The following is a 19,198-nucleotide window of genomic DNA, read 5'->3' on the forward strand; positions in this document are numbered from 1 at the left end:
TACTGAAGCGACTGAAGGGTTTGTTGTCAATTACGAGGCAAGAGAGAGAGGGATTTATAGACAAGGACAAGGACTGAATGTAATGCACTGGGGGGTCAGGGAACCAGTATAAGTCAGCAAAGTTGGAAGTTGACACACAAGTGGGTATGTCCTGTCCCACCGGCAGGACAGACTCACCAGAGGTGGCGGTACAGTGACATACAGTCAGGAGGGAGTGGCCCTGGGAGTCCTCAACATTGACTCCTGACCCCATGAAATCTCATGGCATCAGGTCAAACATGGGCAAGGAAACCTCCTGCTGATTACCACCTACCATCCTCCCTCAGCTGATGAATCAGTCCTCCTCCATGTTGAACACCACTTGGAGGAAGCACTGAGGGTAGCAGGGGCACAGAATGTACTCTGGGTGGGGGACTTCAATGTCCATCACCAAGAGTGGCTCGGTAGCACCTCCACTGACCGAGCTGGCCGGGTCCTGAAGGACATAGCTGCCAGACTGGGCCTGCGGCAGGTGGTGAGCGAACCAACATGAGGGAAAAACTTACTTGACCTTGTCCTCACCAATCTACCTGTCGCAAATGTATCTGTCCATGACAGTATTGGTAGGAGTGACCACCGCACAGTCCTCATGGAGATGAAGTCCCGTCTTCGCACCAAGGACACCATCCAACGTGTTGTGTGGCACTATCACCGTGCTAAATGGGATAGATTCAGAACAGATCTAGCAGCTCAAAACTGGGCATTCATGAGGCGTTGTGGGCCATCAGCAGCAGCAGAATTGTATTCCAGCACAATCTGTAACCTCAAGGCCCGGCATATTCCTCACTCTACCATTACCATCAAGCCAGGGGATCAACCCTGGTTCAATGAGGAGTGTAGAAGAGCATGCCAGGAGCAGCACCAGGCGTACCTAAAAATGAGATGTCAACCTGCTGAAGCTACAACTCAGGACTACATGCATGCTAAACAGCAGAAGCAACATGCTATAGACAGAGCTAAGCGATTCCACAATCAGCGGATCAGATCAAAGCTCTGCAGTCCTGCCACATCCAGTCGTGAATGGAGGTGGACAATTAAACAACTAATGGGAGGAGGAGGCTCTGTAAACATCCCCATCCTCAATGATGGCGGAGTCCAGCACGTGAGTGCAAAAGACAAGGCTGAAGCTTTTGCAACCATCTTCAGCCAGAAGTGGTGAGTGGATGATCCTTCTCGACCTCCTCCCGATATCCCCAACATCACAGAAGCCAGTCTTCAGCCAATTCGATTCACTCCACGTGATATCAAAAAACGGCTGAGTGCACTGGATACAGCAAAGGCTACGGGCCCCAACAACATCCCGGCTGTAGAGCTGAAGACTTGTGCTCCAGAACTAGCCGCGCCTCTAGCCAAACTCTTCCAGTACAGCTACGACACTGGTATCTACCAATGTAGAAAATTTCCCAGGTATGTCCTGTCCACAAAAAGCAGGACAAATCCAATCCGGCCAATTACCGCCCCATCAGCCTACTCTCAATCATCAGCAAAGTGATGGAAGGTATTGTCGGCAGTGCTATCAAGAGGCACTTACTGACCAATAACCTGCTCACCGATGCTCAGTTTGGGTTCCACCAGGACCACTCGACTCCAGACCTCATTACAGCCTTGGTCCAAACATGGACAAAAGAGCTGAATTCCAGAGGTGAGGTGAGAGTGACTGCCCTTGACATCAAGGCAGCATTTGACCGAGTGTGGCACCAAGGAACCCTTGTAAAATTGAAGTCAATGGGAATCGGGGAAAACTCTCCAGTGGCTGGCGTCATACGTAGCACAAAGGAAGATGGTAGTGGTTGTTGGAGGCCAATCATCTCAGCCCCAGGACATTGCTGCAGGAGTTCCTCAGGGCAATGTCCTCGGCCCAACCATCTTCAGCTGCTTCATCAATGTCCTTCCCTCCATCATAAGGTCAGAAATGGGGATGTTCGCTGATGATTGCACAGTGTTTAGTTCCATTCGCAACCCCTCAGATAATGAAGCAGTCCGTGCCCGCATGCAGCAAGATCTGGACAACATCCAGGCTTGGGCTCATAAGTGGCAAGTAACATTTGTGCCAGACAAGTGCCAGGCAATGACCATCTCCAACAAGACAGAGTCTAATCACCTCCCCATGACACTCAACGGCATTACCATCGCCGAATCCCCACCATCAACATCCTGGGGGTCACCATTGACCAAAAACTTAGCTGGACCAGCCACATAAATACTGTGGCGACAAGAGCAGGTCAGAGGCTGGATATTCTGTGGCAAGTGACTCACCTCCTGACTCCCCAAAGCCTTTCCACCATCTACAAGGCACAAGTCAGGCGTGTGATGGAATACTCTCCACTTGCCTGGATGAGTGCAGCTCCAACAACACTCAAGAAGCTCGACACCATCCAGGACAAAGCAGCCTGCTTGATTGGCACCCCATCCACCACCCTAAACATTCACTCCCTTCACCACCGGCACACTGTGGCTGCAGTGTGTACCATCCACAGGATGCACTGCAGCAACTCGCAAAGGCTTCTTCGACTGCACCTCCCAAACCCACGACCTCTACCACCCAGAAGGACAAGAGCAGCAGGCACATGGGAACACCACCACCTGCACGTTCGCCTCCAAGTTACACACCATCCCGACTTGGAAATATATCGCCGTTCCTTCATCGTTGCTGGGTCAAAATCCTGGAACTCCCTTCCTAACAGCACTGTGGGAGAACCTTCACCGCATGGACTGCAGCGGTTCAAGAAGGCGGCTCACCACCACCTTCTCAAGGGCAATTAGGGATGGGCAATAAATGCTGGCCTCACCAGCGACACCCACATCCCACGAACGAATAAAAAAAAGTTTATGTAGGATGGAGGATGGGAAGTCAGCAGGGAGAATATTGAAGTAGGCAAGTCTGGAAGTAGCAACAGTATGCATAAGGGTTTCAGAAGAACAAGGAACAAATCTTACTGCAATGTACAAGTGAGACACTACAAAGTGCAGTAACAGGAGTATCACCCCACGATATCTTAAACACATTAATTCAACTCCCTTATGCCTAATACAGTGAAATACTTGACACAAATATCTTTCAGTTAATTATTCCTGAATATTTAGATAAGGCTTGAAGCTTTCAAAGTGAAAGCAAAAACCTAGAGTATTTCTGATTTTTCCTCTGGAATTATTTAATCTATAACATTTCTCAGAATCTTGAGGACTTGTTTGAAAAGCACATGAGAATATGCTTAGGACACTAAAGGATTTTTTTGACTAATAGTTTATTTAGAATATTTTGTTTAGTAATTAGACGTAACTAACAAGTCACCAAATAAAACAGTCACAGCCTAATAAAATAAATTTCTTTTCACCAGAGGATTGAACATATGAAAAGATCTGTCAAATTCCCCATTGACTTAATGAGTTAATCCACCTCTGATGTGATACTGAGCCATACTGATCTGGATGGCACCAGGTTCCATCCCTAGTCTGTACTGTGTTATCTGATCTCAGCTAAGGCAATAGTTGGTACACTATAATTGGACTGATATTAAGACCCCACCTCTCCCTGATGGGGCGGGGGTTAAAGACTTAAACATGAGGAACACCTCCCCAACACGTCCCCACCACATTTTTTACAGCAGCGGATATCGTGGTGTCCGAGTGTCCTGCTGTAGAGAGGAGGGACATTTAATTAATATTTTTAAAATCAGGCAATTGGGAGCCAGATTTAAAATTCACTGCTGCACAGGTTTCCCAGGAGTCGGGAAACCCGGCAGTGAAAGGAAGGTGGGAGCTGCTGGCTCCACAAGGTAAGTGCCTTTCACAGCACTCCTTGCAGGCTAGGAGGAGCAGGAGTGCTTCCCCATCCCATCAGCCTCCCCCCTGCCAATTGCGACCTCTCTCTCCTCTCTGCCACGATGGAAGAACTCCCCCTCCCCCACACACCCCCCAACACTAGCTGCGATGGCCGTTCTCTATCTCACTCCCCCCTCCCCAAGCCGCAATGACCGACCTTCCCCCTCTCCCAATTGCCGGGAACCATCCCCAAGGGTCACAGACTGCAGCCTCCTGCCGCTGGCTTTCCCTCCCAGCTGCCGGCCAGACTGTGAATTTGGCCGACGGGCGGACGGGAAACAGATCAAAAAAATGATAACAAGGCCACCTCCACACCCTCCCCATCTCCCCGTAAATATCGAGGCCAGTGCCTCCGCACTGGAAGGGAGAAATAGTAAATCATTAACGTTTCCTGATGCTACCAGTGATCGCTGCTGGAAATCCACGTATACTAATGTTATGTAAGTACAAGACCCAATTTGGCTTTGATGTTCTAAGTTAAGTACGTTGCTGATATTCATTAACTAGGCTCAGAGATGAAAAATGACCAGTATCTTCATAGGAACAGGAGTAAACCATTCGGCCTCTCGAGCCTGTACCTCCATTCAATTAGATCATGGCTGATCTATACCTCAACTCTATACAGCAGGAATATAGTATTGAGATAGAGGATCAGCCATGATCATATTGAATGGCGGAGCAGGCTCAAAGGGCCGAATGGCCTACTCCTGCTCCTATTTTCTATGTTTCTATGTTTGTCTGCCTTTATTCCATATCCCTTGATACCCTTATCTAACAAAAATCTATTGATCTCAGTCTTCAAAATAGAATAAGAGTGAAAAATAGGGAAAAAAGGAAACAAAAAGATTGGTTCTTCATGTGGACAAAATCCATTAAAATGTTACTGATGAATAATGGAATTATTAAAAGGGGAACAAATGCTGGGGAAAATCTCAGACTGTTACTAACCTGTAACCTCAATGTTGAAGGTCAGTTTCTCTCCAGCTGCTTCACATATGTATTCACCTCCATCTTTTGACTCCACATTCTGAATGATAAGCTTTCGATTTTTACCATCAGATTCAAGTTTAATGTTTTTACTCCGACTGAGCAGTTTTCCATCTTTGAACCATTTAACCTCAGTTTTAGAATGTGACACTTCACAGCTGACGGTAGCATTCTCTGATTGTCGAACCTTCACCTCCTTCTGAACTGAATCTTTATTGGCAAATCCTGTTTCTAGTTCGGCAATCAAGAAAAGTTCAATTGGTACGTTGGAGATAAATCTAACCAGTGATTTGAACTCTAAGTTAGCAAAGGTTTGACGACGGACACCAATTTAATAATGCATTTAATTTTTTAAAACTTCAGTCCGAATTTTGTAAAATAAATTCTGTAAATTTCCAATCTCTGAATTGGCTCAGAATTCATCTTAACTCTTTTTAGAAGAACCAAACCACCACCATGCTCTTCAGATAAAGAAGGATGTCGTAAAGCTCTTTACAAGGACGAAGAAACACACTGAACACCAAGGAAGGGGTAATGGGGAAACAGATCCGGAGAAAGGAATTGAGGAGGTTTTGGATGAGCCATAACTTCCTCGAGCAAAATATTGGGAAGACTGAAGCCATTGTCTTGGGCCCCCACCACAGATTCCTCTCCCTCACCACCGAATCTATCAACCCACCTGCCTTAACGACACTACTTGGAAACTCATTTGACCCCAAGATGAATTTCTATCCCTGTACCTTCTCCATCAGAAAGACTGCTACCACCTTCATATCTTCTACTCCCACTCCAGCTCATTCCATCTGCTGCGGAAACCCTCATTCATGCCATAAAATACAAACCTGATTACTCCAATGTTCTCCTTACCAGTCTCCCAACCTCTTTCCTCCACAAACTACAGCTCGTCCATAACTCTGCTGCTCAAATTGCCCCCTAATCCACCAATGCCTCAAATTTAAAACTTTTGTCCTTGTGTTTAAATCGCTCCATGACCTTTCCCTCCCTACTCTGTAACCTCCTCCAGCCCTACAACCCTTCCCAAACTCTGTTCCTCTGACTCCAGCCTCTTATGCATCCCTCCCTCCCTCCCTCCAACCCACAATTGGCAGCCATGCCTTCAATTACCTTGGTCCCACTCTCCAGGATTACCTCTTCAAACTCCTCCACCTCTCTTGCTTCCTTGAAGACATTCTTTGAAACCCAACTCTTTGCCCAAGTCTTTGGTCACTCTTCATTATCTCCTTCTGTTTGGCTTGGAGTTTGTATCTTACTGCACCTCTATGTAACCATTTGGGACATTTCTTTGCATTAAAGGCACTGTATAAACGCAAGTTGTTGTTTTCGAAGCAAGGCGAGAATGGAAAGACAAAGGGAACTAGGGAGAGAGTTCGAGATCGTAACCAGCGAAGTCACAGCAATAGAACGGGAGCAGTTCCGAGGAATTCCTGACATACATTAGAAAACTACTATACGAGAGACGATTAAACTCTGAAAATATCTTCAGCAAACATAAAATGAAAACCAGACAATAAACCATCAACAATGATTACTAACCTATGACCTGAATATGGAAAATCAATTTCTCTCCAGCTGCTTCACAGATATAATTGCCTTCGTCCTTTGATTCTGCATTCTGAATGTTAAGTTTTCGAATTCTACCATCAGATTCAAGTTTAACTTTCTGACTGGGACTGAGAATTTTTCCACTTTTGGACCATTTGACCTCAGTTTTGAGTTGTGACACTTCACAGCTGAGAACAGCATTCTCTGATGCTCGAACCTTTACCTCCTTCTGAACTGATTCTTTATTGGCAAATACTGGTTCCGGCTCTGCAAATGAAAGAGTTTTGACTAGTAAGATCGATCAAGCATTTTTATTAATAGGAAAAGACTATTAGACCCAATAAGCCCATCCTTTTTTGATGCTGTTATCCTCATCTAGCCACCTTCTCATCAAACCCTTAGCACTCTCTCTCTTCTAACAACATATCTAGGCATCCCTTGAATCAATGTGTTGTTTTCTGTTAAATAAACTTTAAAAATTCTTATAATATTAATTTATTAAATGATAAAAATTAAAATACTCATTTCCTAAATTCCATTTGATTATAATTTATAGCAGACTTTGAAATTGAAGTACTTGGTAATAAAGCTCGCCAAATGGAGTTCAGCATTAACGAAGGTGATATACCTGGCTCCCAAATTCCTCTCGTGGGGCTTGACTGAGTGTAATGTGAAAGCATACCCTGTGCCTGCAGGCAATCTTATCAGTGGGTAGTAGGTGATAAGAAAGGGGAGGGGGGAGCAAGGACAGATCCTTGACGGTCACTGGAGTTGATGCTAATGGGGAAGAGAAGCCATTGCTCCGGATGCACGGGTCCATTTGGATAGGCAGTAACTGAACTAAGTAAGGGCAGTGCCAAAGAACTGGACACCAGGGAAGAGGCACTGGAGAAGGATAGTGTGGTTACCAAATCGAACACTGCAGAAAAGTTGAGGTGGGTGATGAAGGACATTGCACCACAGCCACAGCCACAAAGAATGTCATTCATGACTGCGAGTACGGTCATTTTGATGTCGTGAGAAGATTGGACGCCAGATTAGCCGAGATGTGAGCAGGGAGCTTTCGGTGTGATGGGCACAGAGATTGGAGGCAATGATGCAATCAAAGACACTAAAGAGGAAAGGGTGGTTGGGGATGAGGTATTAGTTGGAGAATATGGATGGGTCAAGGGAGAGGCTTTTGAGGAGGAGCTGACGACGGCAGTTTGGAAGGGAAGAGTGCCTGTGGAAGAGAACCACTGATCATGTCAGCTAGCATGGCACCAAGGAGGGAGTTGAGTGGTCGGGAGTTGGGTCTCAACTGGACAAAATAAGTTTGGTCAGAGCAGAGGGATAGAGAGGGGAGAAACAGCAGAAAGACAGTGTCCTTTTGGAGAAATTGATTTTAAGGTTCTTCCTACAGCCTCCTGGAGACATGCCATTTGGACTCAAAACCTGCTACAAAGGTATTCAACTGATGTCAACTATGGGCTCCACAGGGGTCTGGCAATGACTGATACCATTTTCAGTTCTGAATGTCATTCAGAAAGTATCCAATGTTGGAAAATTCAGCACCAGACAGGGGCTGCTGAATGCTGAATTTTCTAGTTTCAGCCATCTCCTATTCACGATCATAAATCAAAAAAGTTGCCCATCAGCACTGCTCACTGATAACGACCATAGCTGATGTCAACTGAGCTGCTGAGCATAGAGTTTAAGAACATAATAAAGAGTAGAATGACAAAATACCCATTGCACCAATAAACAATCAGTGGTTCAAGAAGTCGCCCACGACCACCACATTGTCAGAACAACTAAGTCCCTTGCTTTTTGTGGTACATATTAATGATTTGGACTTGAATGTGAGGGACTTGATCAAGCAGTTTGCAGATGATACAAAAATTGGCCGTGTGGTTGATAGTGAAGAGGAAAGCTGTAGACTGCAGGAAGATATCAATGGACTGGTCAGGAGGGCAGAAATGTGGCAAATGGAATTCAATCTGGAGAAGTGTGTGGTAATGCATTTGGGGAGGGCAAACAAGGCAAGCGAGTACATAATAAATGGGAGGATACGGAGAGGTGTAGAGCAACAAACGGACCTTGGAGTTTCTATAGTTATATAAAAAGAAAAAGGGTGGCTAAGGCAAACATAGGTCCCTTAGAGGATGAGACCGGGAAATTAATGGTGGGAAACATGGAGATGGCAAAAATGCTGAACAAATATTTTGTTTCAGTCTTTACAGTAGAGGACACTAAGAATATCCCAACACTGGACAAACAGGGGACTCTCGGGGGGGAGGAGCTAAATACGATTAAAATCACTCAGGAGATGGTACTCAGTAAAATAATGGGACTCAAGGCGGATAAATCCCCTGGACCTGATGGCTTCCATCCTAGGGTCTTGAGGGAAGTGGCAGTAGGGATTGTGGATGCTTTGGTGATAGTTTTCCAAAATTCCCTGGACTCAGGAGAGGTCCCGGCAGATTGGAAAACTGCTAATGTAACACCGTTATTTAAAAAGGGTAGTAGGCAGAAGGCTGGAAATTATAGGCCAGTTAGCTTAACATCTGTGGCGGGTAAAATTTTGGAGTCTATTATTAAGGAGACAGTAACGGAACATTTAGATAAGCATAATTTAATAGGACAAAGTCAGCATGGCTTTATGAAGGGGAAGTCATGTCTGACAAATTTGCTTGAGTTCTTCGAGGATATAACGTATAGGGTGGATAAAGGGGAACCAGTGGACATAGTGTATTTAGACTTCCAGAAGGCATTCGACAAGGTGCCACATAAAAGATTATTACTTAAGATAAAAAATCACGGGATTGGGGGTAATATTCTGGCATGGGTGGAGGATTGGTTATCGAACAGGAAGCAGAGAGTTGGGATAAATGGTTCATTTTCGGACTGGCAACCAGTAACCAGTGGTGTTCCACAGGGGTCGGTGCTGGGTCCCCAACTCTTTACAATCTATATTAACGATTTGGAGGAGGGGACCGAGTGCAACATATCAAAATTTGCAGATGATACAAAGATGGGAGGGAAAGTAGAGAGTGAGGAGGACATAAAAAACCTGCAAGGGGATATAGACAGGCTGGGTGAGTGGGCGGAGATTTGGCAGATGCAATATAATATTGGAAAATGTGAGGTTATGCACTTTGGCAGGAAAAATCAGAGAGCAAGTTATTTTCTTAATGGCGAGAGACTGGAAAGTACTGCAGTACAAAGGGATCTGGGGGTCCTAGTGCAAGAAAATCAAAAAGTTGGTATGCAGGTGCAGCAGGTGATCAAGAAAGCCAACGGAATGTTGGCTTTTATTGCTAGGGGGATAGAATATAAAAACAAGGAGGTATTGCTGCAGTTATATAAGGTATTGGTGAGACCGCACCTGGAATACTGCATACAGTTTTGGTCTCCATACTTAAGAAAAGACATACTTGCTCTCGAGGCAGTACAAAGAAGGTTCACTCGGTTAATCCCGGGGATGAGGGGGCGGACATATGAGGAGAGGTTGAGTAGATTGGGACTCTACTCATTGGAGTTCAGAAGAATGAGAGGCGATCTTATTGAAACATATAAGATTGTGAAGGGTCTTGATCGGGTGGATGCAGTAAGGATGTTCCCAAAGATGGGTGAAACTAGAACTAGGGGGCATAATCTTAGAATAAGGGGCTGCTCTTTCAAAACTGAGATGAGGAGAAACTTCTTCACTCAGAGGGTGGTAGGTCTGTGGAATTTGCTGCCCCAGGAAGCTGTGGAAGCTACATCATTAGATAAATTTAAAACAGAAATAGACAGTTTCCTAGAAGTAAAGGGAATTAGGGGTTATGGGGAGCGGGCAGGAAATTGGACATGAAGCTGAGTTCGGATCGGTCAATGCCCTGTGGGTGGCGGAGAGGGCCCAGGGGCTATGTGGCCGGGTCCTGCTCCGACTTCTTGTGTTCTTTAGATTTGTGGTTGGGATCAGATCAGCCATGATCTTATTGAATGGCGGAGCAGGCTCGAGGGGCCGATTGGCCTACTCCTGCTCCAATTTCTTATGTTCTTATGTTCTTATGTCCAAAGATCCTTGAAGGTAGATAAGGTGGCTAAAAAGGCATACAGGATACTTTTCTTTATTAGCCAAGGCATAGAATATAAGAGCAGGGAGGTTATGCTAGAACTGTTTAAAACATTGGTTAGGCCACAGCTTGAGTACTGCGTACAGGAAGTATTTGATTGCACAAGAGAGGGTACAGAGGAGATTTACGAGGATGTTGCCAGGACTGGAGAATTTTAGCTATGAGAAAAGATTGGATAGCCTAGGATTGTTTTCTTTGGAACAATGGAGGCTGAGGGGAGATTTAATTGAGATATATAAAATTATGACGTGACTAGATAGAGTGGATAGGGAGGACCTATTTCCCTTAGCAGAGGGGTCAATGGCCAGGGGGCAGATTTAAAGTAATTGGTAGAAGGACTAGAGGGCAGCTGAGGAGAAATTTTTCCATCCAGGTGGTGGGGGTCTGGAACTCACTGCGTGAAAGGGTGGTAGAGACAGAAACCCTCAACTCATTTAAAAGGAGAGAGAGGTAGAGAGGCGGAGGTTTAGGAAGGGAATTCCCGAGCTTAGGGCCTAGGCAGCTGAAGGCATGGCTGCCAATGGTGGCGCATTTAAAATCGGGGATGCACAAGAGGCAAGAATTGGAGGAGCGCAGAGATCTCAGAGGGTTGTAGCACAGATAGGGAGGGGCGAGGCCATGCAGGTATTTGAAAACAAGGATGCGAATTTTAAAATCAAAGCATTCCCGCAACGGGAGCCAACGTAGGTCAGCGAACACAGGGGTGATGGGAGCGCGGGACTTGGTGCAAGTTAGGATATGGGCAGCACGGTTTTGGATGAGCTCAAGGTTAAGGAGGGTGGTAGATGGGAGGCCAGCTGGAAGACCATTGGAATGGTAACAAAGGTATGGATGAAGGTTTCAGCAGCAGATGAAATGAGGCAGGAACGGAGAAGGGTGATGTTACGGAGGTGGAAGTAGGCGGTCTTGGTGATGGAGCAGATATGTGGTCGGAAGCTCATCTCAGGGTCAAATCAGACGCCATGGTTGCCAACGGTTTGGTTCAGCCTCAAACAGTGGCCGGGGAGAGGGATGGAGTCGGTGGCTATGGAACGGAGTTTGCAGTGGAGACCAAAGACAATGGCTTCGCTCTTCCCAATATTTAGTGGGACGAAATTTTTGCTCATCGTCAGACAAGCAATGTGACAAATCAGAGACAGTGGAGGGGTTGAGGGAGGCAGCTGTGAGGTAGAGCTGGGTGTCGTCAGCGTACATGTGGAATCTGACATCGTGTTTTAGGATTATGTCACCGAGAGGCAGCATGTAGATGAGAAATAGGAGGGGGCCAAGGATAGATCCTTGGGGGACTCCAGAGGTAATGGTGCAGGAGCAGGAAGAGAAGCCATTGCAGGTGATCCTACGAATGGATAGATAAGAACAGAACCAGGCGAGCGCAGTCCCACCCAGCTGGACGATAGAGGAAAGGCGAAGGAGGAGAATGGTGTAGTCAACCGTGTCAAAGGCTGCAGATAGGTCGAGAAGGATGAGGAGGGATAGTTCACCATCATCACAGTCACATAGGATGTCATTTGTGACTTTGATAAGGGCCGTTTCAGTACTGTGGCAGGGGCGGAAACTGGCGCACAACTGGTTTAGCCATCCATCCCTACATCTAGCTGGGCCGCATCAAGTGCTATGGCGCACACTCTCCTCTGCCAAAAGCACACACTATTCTATGATCATCCTGGCCAGAAAATATAATGCCCTTTTTGTTCTCCACTACCAATCGTCTCCTAAATCCCTCTCCCCTACCCCTTTCCCCTCACCTCACCTAATTACAAGGAGCTCAAGGACCTCTTTGTCACTAAGATTGAGACCATCCATTTAGCTGCCTCTACTGTTTCCCTCCTTTCCCCTTGCCCATCAAACCAAATCTTCCCCAAGCTTCCCCCACCCTAGTCCAGAACACACCTTTCTCCACTTTCTCTCCTATCTCCTTTCATGCCCTTGCCAAGCTCATTTCGCCCTTGAGATTCATCTCCTGCTCCGGCACCATTCTCACTAAACTGCTGACCACCCAATGTCCCTTCCTGGCCCCTATGCTAGCTGAGGTTGTAAATGGTTCCCTCTCACGTTCTGTCCGTCTCACTTTCAAAACCACCGTCATCACCTCCTCCTCAAAAATCCCAGCCTCAACCCCTCTGTCCTTGCAAACTACCATTGCAGCTCCAATATTTCTTTCCTCTCCAATGTTCTTGAATGAGTTGTCACCTCCCAAATCCTTGCCCATCTTTTCTGCAACTGCATATTTGAATCTCTCCAATCAGGTTTCCATCCCTGTCACAGCAATGAAATTGCCCTACCAAGGTCACAAATGACAGCCTTCTGTTGTAACCATGCTGTATTATCCTCCTCTACCACTCTGCAGCCTTCAACACTGCTCCTCCAACGTCTTCTCTCCATTTTCCAGTTCAGTGGGATTGCTCTCACTTGGTCCCATTCTTAACTAAACAATTGAAGCCACAGCGTTTCCAGCAATGGCTTCCCTTCCCACTCCTGCACCATTACCTCCCAAGTCCTTCAAGGATCCGTCCTTGGTTCCATTCTCTTCCTCATCTACATGCTGCCCCTTAGTAACATCATCCACAGACATGGGGCTAGCTATCTACATATATGTTGATGACACCCAGCTCTACCTCTCTACGACCTAGAATTATAGAATTGTTACAGCACAGAAGGAGGCCATTTGGCCCATCGAGTCTGTGCCGGCTCTCTGCAAGAACAATCCAGTTAGTCCCACTCCCCCGTCCTAGCCCCACTGCACGTGCAAATTTTTTCCCTTCAAGTACTTATCCAATTCCCTTTTGAAAGCCACGATTGAATCTGCCTCCGCCACCCCTTCAGGCAGTGTATTCCTGATCTCAATGCCTCCATTGCCTGTGTTATCAGACTGTTTGTCTGATATCTAGTCTTGAATGAGCCACAACTTCCTCCCGTTAAACACTAAGATGAATGAATGTTCGGCCACTGCCACAAACTCTGTGCCCTCGTCAGAAATTCCATCCCCCAATCCAGCCAGTCTCAGGCTAAGCCAGACTGTTCGCAGTCTCAGCACCCTATTCGACCTATGTGCTCTCCATCACAAAGACCACCTACTTCCACTTCTGTAATATTGCTTGCCTCAGCACATCTGCTGCTGAAACCTTCATCCATGCCTTTGTGACCATCAGACTCAACTGCCCGGTAGCCATCCAAATTGACAGAGAGACCAGCTGCTGGGAAAACCGGCGGCAGGAGACCGCAGCCGGGGACCCTTGGGAACGGTCCCCAGCAATCGCGATCGCGGGGCAGACTAGAGATCGGGGGCTGGGGAAGGGTTGTCCGATCATAAGGGCTAGAAGGAGAAGGAAGGCCGAAGGTTTGCTTGAGTGGCCGGGGGGAGCACTCCTCCTCCTCCTGACCCACAAGGAGTGCTATAAAACAGCACTTACCTTCGGGAGCCAGCAGCTCTCGTCTCCATTTCACTGTCAGGTTTCCCGAGCCATGAGAAACCCAGCCAGTAGCAGTTAAATTTAAATCAGGCTCCCAATTGCACTATGGGAGCCTGATTTAAATATGTTAATGAAGAGTCCCACCTCTCCAAGATGGGACACTCGCATGGCTTGAAACCCGCTGCCATGGAAGCGGCAAAGGTGCATAAGCGTTCCCTATTTTTTTTTAAAGAGTTTACCCCCCACCCCCCCCAATCTCCTCTCGCCAGTCGTGTGTGGGGGGGGGGGGTTAATATCGAGGCCTCTGTCTCCATCTCTCTTTCTACATTACAACAGTGACTACACTTCACAAAGTATATCATTGTCTGTAAAGTGCTTTGGGACATCCTGAGGTCGTGAAATCATAGAATGGTAACGGCACAGGAGGCCATTCAGCCCATCGAGCCTGTGCCAGCTCTCTGCAAAACCAATCCAGCTAGTCCCACTCCCCTGCTCTTTCCCCATAGCCCTGCAAATTTTTCTCCTTCAGGTGCCCATCTAATTCCTTTTTTTTCCAATTGAATCTGCTTCCATCACCCCCTCAGGCAGTGCATTCCAGATCCTAACCACTCACTGCGTAAAAAAGTTTTTCCTCATGTCGCCTTTGGTTCTTTTGCCAATCACCTTAAACTCGTGTCCTCTGGTTCGCGACCCTTCTGCCAGTGGGAACTGTTTTTCTTTATTTACTTTGTCTAAACCTCTCATGATTTTGAACACCTCTCTCAACCTTCTCTGCTCGAAGGAGAACAATCCCAGCTTTTCCAGTCTATCCACGCAACTGAGGTCCCTCATCCCTAGAAACATTCTAGTAATCCTCTTCTGCACCCTCTCTAAGGCCTTCACATCTTTCCTAAAGTGCGGTGCCCAGAACTGGACACAATACTCCAATTGTGGCCGAACCAGTGTTTTATAAAGGTTCAACATAACATCCTCGCTTTTGTACTTAGGCCTCTATTTATAAGGAAGCCGTTCAAGTGGGGGGAGTAAAAGAGAATGTGGTTGTAGCTGGCGACAGTTTAGTTAGGGTGATAGACACTGTTCTCTGCAGCCAGAAGCATGAGTCCCGAAGGCTATGTTGCCTACCCAGTGCCAGGATTAAGGACATCTCCTCCGGGCTGGAGAAGAACTTGCAGTGGGAGGGGGAGAATCGAGTTGTCGTGGTCCACGTAGGTAAGAAAAAGGTTCTGCTGAGAGAGTTTGAGCAGCTAGGGACTAAATTAAAAAGCAAAACCACAAAGGTAATAATCTCTGGATTATTACCTAAGCCACGAGCAAATTGACATTGGGTCAATAGAATCAGGGAGATGAATGCGTGGCTCAAAGATTGGTGTGGGAGAAGTGGGTTTCGATTCGTGGGGCACTGGCACCAGTACTGGGGAAAGAGAGAGCTGTTCCGTTGGGACAGACTCCACCTGAACCATGCTGGGACCAGAGTTCTAGCGAATCGAATAACTGGGGAGGTAGATAGGGCTTTAAACTAAATCGGGGGGGGGGGCGGGGAGGGAAAGGGTCCCGGTGGAGAGAAATCTAAAATGCTAGAGAAAAGACAAGAAAGCAGTGCTGGAAAGTGTTTGGAGTAGGGATAACCAGATTGTGTCAGGAAGGGACAGGACATACAAACAAAAGAGTGCACGAACAAATAGGGTCCGGGTAAGAAAAAATGGTAATAAGACAAGTAGGGCCATAGTACAAAAAAATGATAAGATGTCTAAAAATGTTAAAAAGGCAAATCTAAAGGCACTGTATCTGAATGCACGAAGCATTCGTAATAAGGTAGACGAATTAATAGCGCAAATAGATGTAAACGGATACGATATAATTGCGATTACAGAGACATGGGGCTCGATTTTCGAGTCGGGTTACCTGCGGGTTTCCAGCGGGGGGGCCCCGAAAATCCCGATATCCGGTCACGTGACCGGATCGCGCCGAAATCCCGGCCACTTCCGGGTACCGCGCTGACGTGCGGGGCTGCGCGCGCAAGCCCCGCTGGTGGGAATCCTGCAGGCAATTAAAGCCAGCGGGGTTCCACTTGAGTGTACTTACCTTGCTTGTTGAGGTCAGTTAATGAGCTGAAGCAGCTGTCAAAAGAGGAAGTGTGGGATTTTAGGTTCAAGGCAGTGAGTTTGACACACTGGGGGAAACAGTCTCTCTCCAACCAGGCGTGTTGCAGCCAGCAGCCTGTGGCAGGTGCCAAGGTGCACTCCACGGGGGAGAGCCCTCACCCACGCAGGAGGCCACCGCGTCACATAGGGCAACCCCTGCCCTCCACCACCCCCCGCCAAGCCAGAGGATAGACCAACATGAAACCGCAGCCCCAGTCCGAGGAACCACCCACCTACCCTGCACAACCCCTCAGACCAACACCTGCCAGTTGGGTGGTGCGTGGACACCCTCGGAGGACGAACAGCATGACCAGCCCCAGCAGCCTCGCAGTCCACGCCGTCCGCCGCAGAGACGTGGAGCCCCCCAACACGGTGTTGTTGCACGCCCACCTGCACAGCAGGAGGGAGGGCTACCGCAGAGAGAGACGCATCGCAGAGGGCACTACCCTCGCCACAGGGTCCACAGACCGAGGCGCAGCTCCCCAGACCTCTCCGAGCAGCAGTGCACAGGGAGGCGCAGATTCGCTCGACATGTAGTCGTGGACATCTGCAGGCTCTTTCATGCCGAGCTGCTCCTGGCTGGCCCCAGCACCATCTGCTTACCTGTCGCTGTCAAAGTCACCACTGCCCTCCACAACTTCTCCTCCGCATCCTTCCAGGGTGCAGCCGGCTACACCGCCGATGTCTCTCAGTCGTCTGCACGGAAGAGCCCTGCAAATACACCTGCACCTACTCTGCAGTAACACGATGGGTGGCATCAGTGGTGGGTCCTCATAGTGATACCCAGGAGCGGGCATTATTGGACACAACGGACAGGATTCGCGGAGACATGGCAGTGGTGGTGTCAATATAATGTGTGCTGTTTGTTGCTCTGAAATTCAATATAGGTAACACCCAGGACAAACCCTCAGACACCCTTGTGCACCCCCTTCATGCTCACGACACGTTTGCCTTACGCTGCCTACTGCACATATGTGATGCATGCCCTGTGGCTGCAGCACAGGTGGTGGCAGGTTGAGTGAGGCTGGCCGTGAGGGAGATGCACGAGAGGGTGAGTATGAGATGGAGCAATGAGATTGTATGAGGATTGGGTTGCGTGTTAGTGGCAGGATGAGTACTGGCGAGGTGAGTAGGTGGAGGTAAGATGAGGATGGGGTTTGAGTGGGTATGAAGGGTGATGTGACAGAGTAGTGTTGGCGGTGCCGAAGGAGATGTGGGGTGGGGGCAGTGTTGTGGCAGACGGAGTGTAGGGGAAAGACTTCGTGTTCTCACTGTGGCTGACCTACTGCGGTCATTGCAGCGCCTCCTGCACTGTATGCAGGTGGGCCATATGTTGGTGGCGCAGGTGACCCCCTCTGCCACCTCGAGCCAGGCCTTCTTGGTGGCAGAGGCAGGCCGCTTCCTCCCGCCCGCCGGGGGGAAGATCTGTGTCCTCCCCCTCCTCCTCACCCCATCTGATGATACCTGGGGTGAGGCATCATTAAACTGGGAGCAGCCTTCCCCCTGGGCTGCTCCATGCTGCAATTTGTTCCATTGGTTGCAGCATCTGTCAGTGGAGGACTGCCCCTTTAACTAGAGAGCCTCCAGCTGACAGATCGTACTGCGCATGCGCAGCCCGCCCGACGCGCAGACCAGCAGCGTGGACCCCGGAGGAGCAGGTAATTGATTCCTATTAGTGTGTTGCCTGCTACGATCGCGCGGGCAACCCACTAATTTCGCCGAGCGTGTTGACCACGCTCCCGGAGGACCACCCGCTGGGAACCCGCAGGCCTGCTAAATTCGAGCCCATGGCTGCAGGGTGACCATTAATTTTGTCCCGATTATTGTTTCTAAAAGCTTCACCACCACCGAGGTTAAACTGACTGGCCTGTAATTGTTGGGTTTATCCTTACACCCTTTTTTGAACAAGGGTGTAACATTTGCAATTCTCCAGTCCTCCGGCAATGCCCCCGTATCTAAGGAAAATTGGAAGATTGTGGCCAGTACTTCCGCAATTTTCACGCTTACTTCCCTCAGCAACCTAGGACGCATCCCATCTGGACCTGGTGATTTACCTATTTTAAGTACAGCCAGCCTTTTCTACTAACTCCTCTTTATCAATTTTTATCCCATACTGGGGGGTGATTTTAAACCCCAAGAACGGGTGGGAGTTGAAAATAGTTGTTTTTTGGGTCGCGACCACAACCTGGCTTTATTTCCGGCTTTAACATCGGCGCGTAGTACAGGCTTCCCACTAGGAACGCAAAGTCCAAACATTTTGCGGTTGCTACCCAAAAAAAATATTTTCAACTCCCACCCACCCCCAACCCACCTGTTCTTGGGGTTTAAAATCACCTACAGTATCTCAACTACCTCCTCTTTTACTGTGGCTTTGGCCATATCTTCTTCCTTGGTAAAGACAGATGCAAAGTACTCATTTAGTACCTCTACCGTGCCCACTGCCTCCATGCGTATATTTCCTTTTTGGTCTCTAATCGGCCGCACCCTTCCTCTTACTACCCATTTACTATTTACATGTGCTATATAAATACAAGTCTCTCGTTCACTCTCCCCCTCAGTTACCTAGGCCAGGAATTTCCTCAAAGCTTCTCCTACCCCACTGCCATAATTTTGCCGGAAATGCTGCAGAAATCCCACTAACACACGTAAGCAGGGTTTCCGCCGCACCTCTGGTGAAATTGCAGTGGCAGAACAGGAGCAGGTCAAAGGAAATTCCCGGCCATGATTGTTATGATTTTAACAGGTAGCAGAAAAAGAACATCTGCATTTTAAAGTCTGAAATCTGTTTTTATTAAAGTGACGAATGCAGGGAAATACATTGTTCACACTGCGAAAATTGTTCTAGTCATTCATATTTTATGGAAATTAACCAGCTTTGTTCCAAACCCTTTAATTTATCTTGGTTTAGTGCTTATTAAATCCACTTTCCGTAAAGAGAGAATTCCGAGGTGGCAAGTGTCATACTTCAGTAGCCAATGTATCATCTAAGGGTTGACTGTTACAATCCCTGGGTCATGCAATTATTTAACTAGATATTGGGAAGAAAAACGTGCATTACAGATCAATTACTTAAATTCGGTGTAAAGTAATGCAATCGATCAGGAGTAAATTTGATGATTATCTATACAACCACAAC

At 47.6% G+C, this 19,198-nt stretch overlaps 1 protein-coding gene across 1 annotated transcript in view; it reads right to left on the reverse strand.

The window, feature by feature from the left end:
* The window catches only part of LOC137299362 (obscurin-like), a 552,786-nt gene that overhangs the window by 464,277 nt on the left and 69,311 nt on the right, over positions 1 to 19,198 (reverse strand). Inside the window, exons 11-12 of the mRNA XM_067968057.1 lie at positions 6,403 to 6,678; positions 4,810 to 5,079 (exon numbers count right to left, since the gene is read on the reverse strand). Of these exons, the coding sequence (XP_067824158.1) occupies positions 4,810 to 5,079; positions 6,403 to 6,678 (546 nt within the window). The remainder of the gene's footprint in view (positions 1 to 4,809; positions 5,080 to 6,402; positions 6,679 to 19,198) is intronic.

Source organism: Heptranchias perlo, chromosome 2, assembly GCF_035084215.1.
Source record: "Heptranchias perlo isolate sHepPer1 chromosome 2, sHepPer1.hap1, whole genome shotgun sequence".
In the NCBI taxonomy this organism is placed as follows: domain Eukaryota; kingdom Metazoa; phylum Chordata; class Chondrichthyes; order Hexanchiformes; family Hexanchidae; genus Heptranchias; species Heptranchias perlo.